Raw genomic sequence first — 12,678 nt, forward strand, 5'->3', positions numbered from 1 at the left:
TTAGTTTAGTACTTAAAAAGAAGGAAACTCTCATTTCCTTTAAATGTCATCTTCATTCTAAATACTGCTTTCATTGACACTGCCTCTGTGAACTAGTTTTTCTCTCTGCTGTACAGCACATTTATCATTTCTTATTGCTCTTTCCAGAACAGCTTCATTAGGCTTTCCACCATGACAGATGCTCACAAATAGTGTAGGTTATAATAAAGACAAACCCTTCTCTCCATTTGTAAGCAAATCAATGTGATTTCTGCAGTTTAATAAAAGTGGTTTGTACTTTTTCAGTTATTATAAGAAGAACCAAACTGCCTCAAAATGAATATTTGAATTTTTTTAATGTTGCTATTAAAAAAAAAAGAATCCTCTCTCTATATATTTAGAAAACCAGAATGTCAGAATGCATCTTTTAGATGGTAACATGTTAAAAATATGAACCAAAGTTCTTGATTTTTAGTAAAGCAAACCTATACAGTTCAGATCTCAAATTTTATTATTGAAAATTTTGAATGCTGAACACCTCACTAATATTTTAATATCCTAATACAGCAAGAAACACATTAAAAAAAAAAAGATAAGTCATGTGAAACCAGCTGTCAAAAACATCTTTGTTTTGGAAAGCTGGTTCACAGGTAGTTTCAATGAGAACTTGAACTCAGAACAAAGCACTGAAGACACAGTAAAGAGTTCAACCCAGTGCAGCATAGTTCTTTTCAAGTATTATATTGTTTTAATGGCATCTTGGAGCGGGAGCTTTAGCCCATTGAAATGTCGCTTAAAGGACAGGTTCTTCTGTCACTAGCTGGAGCTGTGTGGATGAAATGATCACAATAGAGTGTTGTAATGCATTTTAAAAGTGTGAGAAATCAGTTTGTCTAGACTAAGAGTGCGCCTACAGGGAATAGGAATTTTAGAGCTTCTGTGCTCTTTAGGTGTCAAGTATGTGATAGATGCCAAGGCTTTTTATTCCATATCTTTGGCAACAGCTCAGCAATGCTACAGTACCTTACATGTCTACAGCAAGCAAAAACAGTGATTTTATGTCAGGACAACTTGGGCTTCAGAAACCAGAAACTCATTGTCCTAACAACTGTCTGTTCAATTGCCAGCTTTAAAATGGGGAAGATAGCAGTAAACGATTGCTAAGTTCCCAGAAGGCATGGAAACTTTAGCTATCATGAGTCAAAGTGTGAAGTACTAGCAACACAACGTAAATATTTTAGTTTCAGAAAGTAGGCAGGTTTTAGTTTTCACATTTAAAAGATTTTTATGGGATGGATCCTATATTAATAGTGAAATAACTTTGATTTTGAGCCAACTGAGTGCCCGAGAAAACATGTCTTGAAGGGACTTGCGGTTTGTCTGGGGTTTTGGTTTTGTTTTCGTCCAGATGAACAAGTTTAGGCATTTCTTTACCACAGTTACCTCATAAATATAGCATTTGCTAGGTTTTACCACTTTTTCTTTTCTTTTTTTAATTGTATTTTGTCTGCACTAATGTGTAGTATTTTTATAGTTCTCTGGTGTTAAGGCTTCAAAAGCGGAAATTGTATATTTCCATAATGTTAATTAACAGCATTTAATTTTAATAATTCCGGATAATTCTGGAACAGTTCAAAAACCTCTAAATCTGAACCATAAAATTAATGTGGGGCATAGAAGTTGCTGAGAGTGATAATAGGAAAAAAAAAAAACAACCTCATTTTTGAGCTATTTTGAAACTTACATATTTAGAGGTATTTGATGACAACAAACCCAGAATTTTTGTGAATACCAGTTTAATTCAGAGGGGGAAAAGGATTTTTTTGGTGAATATTCTTAGATTTTCTTGATAGCCGTGTTTAGTAATGTAGAAACAAAAGCTTACATCGTAGCCTCTTCCTCTGAACAGGCAAGCTGAAATATTGAAGACCCACCAAAATTTACTTCATGTAAAATCCCCTTTTTGTTAAACGAAGCACTTTGCCAATTCAAATAAGAAAAATTCAAGATAGTTCCTTATAAAACTGTGGTTTAAGATTCAACGGATAGAAATGCCAGTCTGTCAGGAGGTGTTCTACTCATGTGTTGCAACATTCCAGTGACTGGTAGAGTTTCATATCACTGCTAGACTCAAATTAAAAATAAACATTACGTGCTCCTAGTGGAAGCATTTATAATGGAATTGTTGATATTTTGACAGTTTCTTGAGGTAGTCTGGGTAGAAATGCAAGAAGTGGGAAAATTGACATGTATGCTTGTTTGTTTCCCCTGCTGTTCTAATTGCAAATACAAATTAAGTATTTTAAACTTGGAGGAGCTTTTTAAGTTTGCCACAAACCAAAATCCCATAAAGTGAGTAGTTAGAGACATGTAAAGCCACAGTGTTTTATTTAAACTTGTCTGCCTATTAATTCAAGTTATGGCAGGACTGGCAAGGTGAGTTCAATATGGCCAAAGTTTTGCTGCAGTTTTTTGACTCTTACCAGTTTACTATTTGTTCCTGGAAAGAGGAGGGGAGGGGAAGGAGGGAGGGAGACCAAGGAGCTCCCACTGGCCTTTTATGTAGGGAACAGGAATAGTTTAGCATCCTTAGAGATGGATTTGATGTTTGATTTCACTCCTTACTAGGGTGAACTGACAAGTTAATTTTACATAATTACTGTTTAGTTTTTAGCAAGAAAATTCACTTTGATTGTATCAGATGCTGCCGAGGGTAATTTTTCTCAGAAATCTTGTGAGGTTTTTCCCTACCTTATTCTTTGTTAAAGTCAGTTAATATTTTTAGGTTTCTTTTGTGATCCTTTGGTTTTTATCTTTGTTAGGTTTATTTGTTGAGGGCTCAGAAGCCAAGCTTTAGTATAGGAGGGCATCCTCCTACTGACTATATACAATGTTACAAGCCTTGTTTTTCTTTGAAGGTTGGAATCTCCTCAATCTGTTTGTCCTTCACAAAAAATATCAAACAACGTTGCCAGTATGAAATATTTCTCTCTTGATCTTGCACGCCAACAGAAGAATTAACCCTAAAAAGCTGATACTCATAGCCTGAAACACGAATAGGGGATCAATTATATGTAATAACTAGTGGCCGGAGAAAAAAAGAGAGCTGCATTTTAGTACTTGGTCTGCAGTCTCAATCAATAGGTTATTGTGCAAAAGATAACCTCCTGCTTCTTCCTTGATGCTAAGCGTAGGGTCTTGAGTCAGTCTGGATGTTGGTGCCTTTTAATTATGTGGACTAAACCCAGGTTAAAGCACTTACACTGAAAAACATAATTGGCTAACTAAGATTTTGATGAATAGTTCTGTTGATACAAAGTTTAGGCTTCTAATGGTAATATAAAATTTTGGAATTTGTCAGTGTCTGTGCTCTGGTATTTTCTTCAATGGAGAAAGAAGAGTTTATACATTCCTGCATTTGCTTTAGTTGATGCAAGTTGGAGCATTCATGACTTTGCAGCTGTGGTCAGAGGACAGTAGGGAATGTCCTGTGTCTCCTCTGACACTAGCGGTTTGTGTACCTTGGAGATGAGCAAGTTCGGAAATGATCCATGCAAAATCTCATTCATCCAGGAGAAGCAGAATGGTAGCAGCACCGATGTGCATCACCCTCTCTTTTGTACAACTGAACTCATAAGGTTCTTTTCTACTTTTTTTTTTTAACTTCTAAAAATAAAGCATGAAATCATATTTAAAAGCATGAGCAGCATTATTTTACAAGCCTTTTACATGAACCCTTTTTTAACAAGTTCCATTGTGTTTTTCATAGGATATCACTGCTTTAACTGGTGTTCCAGATGAGCACATCAAAACCAGAAAAGTTCACATTTTTGTTCCAGCACGTAATGCAATGCAGGCAGGAGTTAACAATACAAAGAAATGGAAGATGGAATTTGACAACAGGGAGCGCTGGGAGAACCCCTTAATGGGTTGGGCATCTACGTGAGTAGTTACTGAATTTGGAAAGGCTTATTCTATCTTTGACTCTTACTAATCATACAAATTTTAAGTTTGAAATACCATTTCTACCTGTAAATCTACCTGCATTTTAACAGTACCTACAGTACGTGGGGGTTTGGTTTGTTAGTCATATGGTTAATGATCTTTTTACGACTAAAAGGAGATTTTAGCTCACAAAATAATCTCAAAAGGTTCGGGAAAATTGTTAGCAACCAGAAATGTCGACAATTACACTTGTTTCTGTACAGCAGCATCAGGGAAGGAAGGTTATTAGTTACCTTCTCAGCTCTCAGTTGTGTCTTTTAAATTTGGTTGAACATCAAATAACAGTACTTAGCTTCTGGATTTTTTTTTTTTTTACAGTTTTATAAATATCCTGAAGATCTGAAATGGAGCCATAACTAATGTAAAAGAAACCAAACACAAACCTATTAAAATACTACACCATGTGTTTGAAAGTTTCTAATATTAGTAGTAAAAACTCTTAAATATGCCAAAATCCAGCAAAGGATTGATCACAGTAAAAACTCTTAAATATGCCAAAATCCAGAAAAGGACTGATCTTAGCTAAATATGCTCTAATTTGGAGGTATAAATATGACTTGAATGCAATTATTTTTTAATAATTTTTCCTCTTTATAAATATGCTACCTACATTTTACAGTGTGGTTACAATTCCTGTAAACTGTCAGGACTGTGCTAGTATAGTCCTTCTCCTGGCAGTATTTTAATTTTGACTTGAAGCTCTTTTTGGAGGTTTATTCAGAAAAGTTTATTGTTCTACATAAACAAAATGAAAACACTAGACATGATTTTTCAAACTTCAGAAAGAGTACAGTGTGTTTTGAAAAGGTCTGGCTGCAATCACATTAGCACTTATGATCAAAGAACACAAAGTTCTATGAAAAAAGCTTTAAATACCAAATAATTTGAGTGTACCTTTTTTTGAGATTCATTAACATTCTAAACCTGGTAACAGAAATTTTAAATTTTTTTTTGTTTATCATATAAATGTATCCAGAAGTACCAGTTCAAAATACCTTTGAAATCAAATCTTCCTATGTTTGTCATAACAACTTGTGGGGGCTCACAATCTGTAATATCTTGGTTACATTGGTATTGCAAAGCATCAGGGAAACCAAGTTAATTGTCATTAGATGAGAAAAAATACAACATTTTGAAGTGTTAATTGTATTTAAGTAGTCCTTTAAAGTACCTGCTTTAAAACCTTATGCCTCCATGTAACAGTGACCTTATCTTAAGCATGTCCAAGATTTTTCACTGTTTCATATTTAAATTGGTGTGTCAGAGAATAAGATTTGAATGACTTAATACATACTTGCTTTGTATGACTCCACTACTGCAAGTAGGTACTACATTTAGCAAGTAATGACCAGGTTGTTTCACTGGGTGTAAATTAATTGATAGACAGTTGACCAGCAGTACCTCTTTCCTGCTATTTTGTGTGCCCTCCAAGTGTCTAGCCAAGTATCATCTATTTATATCACTGCACAGATTGTAACACAGTAGCAGGTGCCAGTAACTTGACTTTAGTTAGTTTGAATTTACTTTTTCTTCTAATCCTCCTTTGCTTTTTAATTGACTTTAACCTTCCCAGACAAATTATTTTCTGGGTGGAATTTTTTGTGTTGTCAGCCAAAACAGTGGATTGTAACCTTTCAAACAAATATCACCATTTATGCTAAGTAAGCCACCTAGAAAAATGAGACATGGTATAAAGGTTTTGCCTGTATGTTAAATTGTCCTTTATTGAGTTTCTTGTGGGAATTTAATGTTTTGAGTGAGCCCTTCTCCACGTCTGTTTTTATTTTGGGATGCAGAAAGGAGTATTTCTTGTGTAAGCAAGCTCCAGGTAGGCCAAAAATCAAGTGCTGTGTTGAGAATTGACACTGCTAGGTTAAGGGTTTGTAAACTACTTTGGAATTGTTAATTTTTTAATGAATTCTCAGAAAAACATTAGTGGAAATTCTGGTAATTTCAAATTACCACTCAACATCTGGAAATACCTTCAGATTTAATTTATGCAAAGAATGGTTCTTAAAAGTGTTTACAATTACTTTTGAATAATATAATGGGATTAGTGGAATAGAGCCCATTAGTGTCTGGGGATTGGAGTGCTTTTTCTCTGCATTTGGTATATTTATTTACCGGTATACCTTTGCTATATTTTTGTCATTACATAGTCTCATTTGATTTTTTTGTTGCACTTCTTGTTTCTTGGATATAGGGTTTTTTTCAGTGAAAATCACCCATTTATAGATCTGAATAAAGTGGACCTGTGCCATTTTTTTAAAATTGGGAGGCTTCATTACAGGAATGCCAATTAGTAGATTGTAATACATCTTTTAATACAAACCTGTAAGCAAAGAAACATGGGAAATGTGTAGTTTCAATTGTACAAGATCTCATAAGAGGACAAAATGTGGAATCTTAGTTTGTAAACCATCGACTGATAAAACAGTTTAAAGTAGGAATAGGAAATCCTACAGCACTGCTCTTGCAGACACCATCAGGACATTGTGATGGCCATCCTAATCTCCAGTTTGCTCACAGACTGTCATGAATTTAAGCACAGCTCATTTATGGAAAGAAATAAAAAAAGGTGTGTGATCCCATGGGAAAACAACAAATTGTTTCTGCACAATCCTCATTTCCAAACTGCCTTTGTCCTTGGAGGGCTTTCACCAGACTCGTAGTCACTGGTCCCTCACCACACTTCAGAGTTAGACTTCTTTATTGCCCTTAATAGTGTTGAGAAGATTTTTCCAACATTGTGGAAGACAATAGCAGTCAGCAAAAGTTGTTAAAATATTATGGTATATTTGGGTCACTTGATTCTCCACTGATCGTGTCATGGATTAATTTTTAGTTCCTAATTCTACTTACTGATTTTATAAGATAAATCTGTAAATGTGGTTTATAAAGAGAACCAATCTTAGTATCTTGTGAAAGCATTATTTCTACTCTTATCCTAGGTTTGTTTGTTTGTTTGGTTTTTCTTATTAGGTAATATATTGGATATATAGTGGAGTCCCTTTTTCAACGTTTACATCAGATAAAATTACATTGTTGTCTTTGCTGGAAGCTAGGTTCCCCCTCTTCCCCTCCCTTTCTGCCAGTCACAGGCTTTGTCCTTTATTGTAGAGAGTTCAATGTATCTTTGGTTGCTTTTTCTCTTCATTTACCCTTCTCCCTTCAAAGAGAGAACAGTTGAGAGGCAGCATCTTCAATAGTTTCTTACAATTTGGTCTTGTCTTCCTGGTTGTCTCCCAGGCTTATGTGCAGCTCAGAGAAGCATTATCTAATCATCATGCTGCTACAACTGCTATCTCATGTCTCTAAAAAGTTCTGTAGATTATTTTTTAGAAACTTTTTTAAAAAATCAGTCATTGTTCTTAAATTGAGCTATTTATAGCAACAAATAAGGCAGTATGTCTCTTTAACTGAGATCTAAATTTATTTCAAATAGCTATTTGCTGTTGGATTCCTTTTAGAAATGCTGTTGAGGAATAGTTGATTATCTGAAGCTAATCACTCTGTATTTAGTTAGCTAGCAGTTTGCATTTCTTGAGCTTGGTTTTCAGTAGTGACCTGCAATCTCCTTGCAGAGCTGAAATAGTTCATGTAGATATTGTGACCTCAGCCAAAGGTGAATTCATTGAGCTTTTTTATGTACCTTTTGGTCTCTTGGGTAATTCTTGCTCAGCTCACTTTGTCATTCTGTCCTTTTCTGTATAAGCTTACTCTTTCCCTAGCTGCTCTACAGACTTCTGGTCTCTGTGAAATGTTCAAAATAACCTGATTGTCCACAAAGAGAGAGATTACACAGCTTTAAAAATTGAAAGTGTTGTGCAGAACACTTATTCTAACTTCAGCAGGTGGTTAGACGTGTTTGTCTAATAAAAATCTGTAACCTTAATTTCTACAATGAGTTGAGAGGGGAGTATAACAGACCAAAAGAGTGAAACAATACTCTGCAGAAAGCGTTAATCCTGGAATTAATTAAAAATGAAGGGATTTTGAATGGCTTTTGAGTTGGTATACTACAAAAAGTTGTGTAATACTTCACTTGACCAGTAGCTGAGATACAGATAGAATTATTTTCTATTTCAAATGTACTTAAAATTTGTCATTGCATTTCTTACAGAGCCGATCCTTTATCCAACATGGTTCTTACTTTCTCTACTAAAGAAGATGCCATTGCCTTTGCTGAAAAAAATGGTATGTATTTTATCTATTAGGTATGAGAGATTCAGCTTTCTGAATCTTTGTCTCAAAAGTATTAACAACAGAATGAACAGAGGATACAGTACCTTCTCTCTATTCAACAAAATTGGTAGTCCCATTAGTGCTGCACGTGGGAACAAGGCAAACACGGGATATTGTCAAGGTTGCTGGAAAAAGCTTTCTTGCAAAAGTGTTCCAGCCTCTAGGCATTACTCTTTCAATGCTTTTGGAAGTATCTGAATGTTTTGAATGAGAACTGAACCTTACCCAGGTCTTGAGAGAAAAATTAATATTGATACTTTAAAGAGTATCCAAGTCTGGGGGTTCTCTGCTGCATAGCAATGGGATTTTTGCCTGAAGGCTTTACATTGAGCACCTGAATTCTAATAAAAAGAAAGACAACCGTATTTCTTGTGAGTGATAATTAGAAAAACTAAAGTTAAGTGACTACCAAGTAATTATGTTGGACTCCATTTTGGGTTTTTTGGAGAATGTATTTATTTTAGAATTACAGAATATCTGAATTTGGAAGGTACCCATAAGAATCATCAAGTCCAACTCCCTGCTCATCTCAGGACACCCTAAAACTGTATAACTTTAAGAACATCATCCAGACACTTCTTGAACTCTTGACAGATTTGGTACTACTGTGACCACTTCCCTGGGAAACCTCCTTCAAGGACAAAGCTCCTTTTTGATGAAGTGGTTTTTCCTGGAGACTAGTTGAGAGGCATCTGTGCCCGTGGTGGAGTGGCTGGAGTAGATGATCACTAAGGTCCCTTCCAAACTAAGCCATTCTCTGATTCTGTGATCATTACTTAATATTTTTAATGCTAATCATGTATCAGAAGGACTGTAAACTTACTTGGTTATTTAGGCTTGTATTTTCTCACAGAATTACAGTACCACAAGACGTATCCATAATCTTAGCCTTCTGAGTGTTCAGCAGTCCTTTTATAAGTTGGTATGAATTTTAATGCTGAAATTTTGGTTGTTTTTTTGTTTGTTTTTAAATTAGTTTCATTTTCCTAAAAGAGCTAGGCTTGATGCTTAGTTCTCATGGATGTGAGGAAGACAAATTGCATGGAGTTAAAATCAGGAATAACGGTCGAGGGTAAATAATAAATTTCCTAGGTCAGACCAAACTGTGTGGATGTGTTACATAGTTTATGTCACCCAACAAAAAGCAGCAACAGTTGTACATTAACATGTACAATTAAACTAAACCATTTAATGTGAGGTTTATTTGCACTTTTTAATGGGTAAAGGCTAGTATTTAATTATTCTTTCAATGAATTAAAAAAATAATTTGTAATTTTCTTGAAAAATAAATTGTGTTCAACAAGAAATCAGTAGGAGCATCATATTTGCCATTACTGTACAATTTTAATAGTGTTTTTTTTTTAACAAATACAAAACTTGGGACAATGATATTGCTTGCCTTACATTTCTGTATTGTTCATGCTGTTTGTATTTCCTGGGAAATGCAGCCTGTAAGGAAAAAACCTGAATCCTAGCCTATATACAACTGTATTAATGAGCTATTTATGCTATCTCTTTGGACGTGTTATGTTCTATCCTTTCAAAATACACATTCAAGAAAAGTACTTGATTTGTTCAGTGTAGAAAATTTATGCCCTCACTGAATTAGTAATGAATCTCCATTGTGTAGGCAAACTATAGAGAAATTCTACCAACTAAACTGAAGCTGTGACTTAGTATTAGTAGTTCAGTATTCACTCAGCTTGCACCCTTAAGTTGACCATAAATGTAATGTACCCAAGTTTTCTTCGAATATGGGCTTGAATAAGTTATTATTCCATTTTTTATTTAAGGTTGCTTGGTTTTAGGCTTACTGTTTTCTGCAATAATAGCTGCAGTATCAGATGTATCTGGAAATAAAAAATTTACAATATTAATGTAGAAAGAAATGAAAAACTTAGGCACACATTTACACTGGAACTTAGATCATAAGTCTAGGGACACAAATATTTGCCTTTCTGTCCTCCCCACATGAGCAACCTGAATTTTTCCATTACAAAATTCCATAGGAGCGTCAAGCTTGTTTTCTGCAAATCCTAGGTATTGCAAGTATTTTGATGTGATTGGGAAACCTAAGAATTCTTTCTCACCTAAGAACTTGGGAGCCTGAGGCAAGCTATCTTTCTGTGTGCCACATCTGTTGGGTTTTCTAATGCAGGAGTAACAGGACTGAATAGGAGAGTAGGAGAGATCTCTGTCTGAAATACGACAGCTGAGGATGGTCTGAAGTTGAGGCAAGGAGGAAATATTTGTAATTGGATGAAGTTAAAAGTTTAGCCTGTCAGCTTAAGTTCTTTATGTTCCTGTTTGGTATCACAGAGGCAGTTGTTTAAAATCATACATCTTGGGTAACAAGGACAGAGAATTTTTCTCTTCACAATAACCTTTAGTCAGGAGATGAGGATGTTCTTCCACAGACAATGAAATCTGCTTGCTATCCACTTGGCTTGAATGGCAGGATTGGGGCAAAGAGTAACCTCCCCCATGGGGGTATTTTTATAACAGTAACTTCGACTCTGTCTGAGCCACTGAAGGTGCCTAAGTCAGGAGTGTGAAACCTCATCACATCTGGTGGCCTCTTGCAATCCAAAGCTAAATGTAACTAAGTTTGTGGATTTTGGATAGCTATGGCAGACCAAGTCATTGTGCAAGTAGTTGCAAATGTCTTTTGGAGGCACGCTATCTAGTATATAAAAGGATGAAACTTGGGGTGTAGATTCCATTCCAGCAGCCAAGTGGATCAAAGTTAGGCCTTATGCTGTTCAGTGTTGCAGTACCAAAATTTGACTCTGGATCTAGTTCTGTTTACTCAATTTTATGTTTTTAATCCAAACAACAGGCAAAAGCCAATGCTTTCACAGGTGGAAAGAGTGTGTTTTTGAAACTTCTCTTCCAGTATTTTGTATAGAGAGCAGTTGACTTGAAAGTGAACATTGATTCAGCCTAATAAGCATGAACAAAATGTTTGCGTGTCATTTGTGAATACACAAAACAGAGGCACAGTAATATAGCAACTAGTGTATATTAGAAAACATGTCTAGATACATCTCAGGTGTTTTCTGTGAATGTTTTAAATGTTAATGTTCAGATATAGGTTAACCATCAGGGACTTGCCAAGTTTTTGTTTCAGAACTAAGGAAGAAAGGTATCCTTTTACTAATGTCAGTTAAAACTGCGTACTTAACCCACTTCTCACTTCAACTCAAGTATCTCAACTTTGAGTGAAGTGTTGCAGCCAGAGACCAAACTTCGGAATACTGAGTGCTGCCCTGGCAACTTTCCAGGTACCTGGAGGCTGCAACCAATTTGCATTTTGATTTACATAAACACTAATGTCTCCACCTCCTCTTTTTCTGACATTTTTTAGCATTTCTCTTGCTTAAATAATCACATAATTTACTTGTCTTCTATCACTTCATTCCCTTTTCTCTTACTCCTAATTTATGTTCTTATAAAAAATGTTAAGTATTAAACTCCTTTCTAATGCTGAAGTTTTTTCTTTGCTCTTCCTTTCTTTGATCTTCCCACCCTTCTTTTTTCTCTAGCTTTCCAAGTTCTCAATTCTCCCCCAACATTTCAGATTTATCTTCTGCATGCTATTTTTTTCCCCACTTTTTCTTATCTTTATTTTCATTTGCTGTCCCAGCACACACCAAAGCTTGGTGTTTCCGTAATGCTGTGAAGTTATGGAGCCATGAACTTACAGGACACTCTGTGTTCCCTGCTGAGCTTTTCACTGATGGCTGTCAAGTTTCTTTGCAGGAGTAAAGACAAAGAAATAGTATGGTGGAGTCTTATCAACTGAGAGAATGGGCATTTGTCATGTGTGTGGCATTTCAGTATTCTGTGCTGCCAACTACAAAGAAATAAACTGGTGGATGCCTACCTGAATCAAAATACATTAACATTTAAAGGTTTAGGTTGCATTTGTTCTCTAGTGTATGCTGGCAATATGTATAATTCTCTGTTTCTTGTCTCCTCACCCCTCTGTTTCCCCTGTAATCTTCAGGCTGGAGCTATGATGTTGAAGAGAAGAAGATTCCAAAACCTAAATCCAAGTCTTATGGTGCAAACTTTTCTTGGAACAAGAGAACACGGGTGTCTACAAAATAAGTTGGCATTGGCTGTCTGACTGTGAATAAAGTCAGCTGTGCTATATTTATAGTCCACGTATAATACATCTCTTAATCTCCTAATAAATTTGACCTTTAAACTACAGTTGCATCTTGTGATGTCTATTTAAAATGTTTTTGATGTCTCCAATTGAACCTGTTACAAACTTCCCTATAAATAGAGGAGATTTGGAGTGTTCATACTTCTAAAAAATTGCTGTACTAGGAATCTATCAAAAGGAATGCTTGAAATCAGCTGCAACTTTAAATATTATGGTTTATCTTTGATGGTAATTTTTTTCACTCTCTTATTTAAACTTACCAGCCTTGCATATAC

General features: G+C 35.4%; 1 protein-coding gene across 1 annotated transcript in view; it reads left to right on the top strand.

The window, feature by feature from the left end:
- Nucleotides 1–12,437, top strand: part of NDUFS4 (NADH:ubiquinone oxidoreductase subunit S4) — a 48,560-nt gene extending 36,123 nt beyond the window's left edge. Inside the window, exons 3-5 of the mRNA XM_054397736.1 lie at nt 3,749–3,921; nt 8,108–8,181; nt 12,239–12,437. Coding sequence (XP_054253711.1) covers nt 3,749–3,921; nt 8,108–8,181; nt 12,239–12,342 — 351 coding nt within the window. The 3' untranslated portion in view covers nt 12,343–12,437. The remainder of the gene's footprint in view (nt 1–3,748; nt 3,922–8,107; nt 8,182–12,238) is intronic.
- The last annotated feature ends 241 nt before the right edge of the window (nt 12,438–12,678 follow it).

Source organism: Indicator indicator, chromosome Z (genome assembly GCF_027791375.1).
Source record: "Indicator indicator isolate 239-I01 chromosome Z, UM_Iind_1.1, whole genome shotgun sequence".
Lineage (NCBI taxonomy): Eukaryota > Metazoa > Chordata > Aves > Piciformes > Indicatoridae > Indicator > Indicator indicator.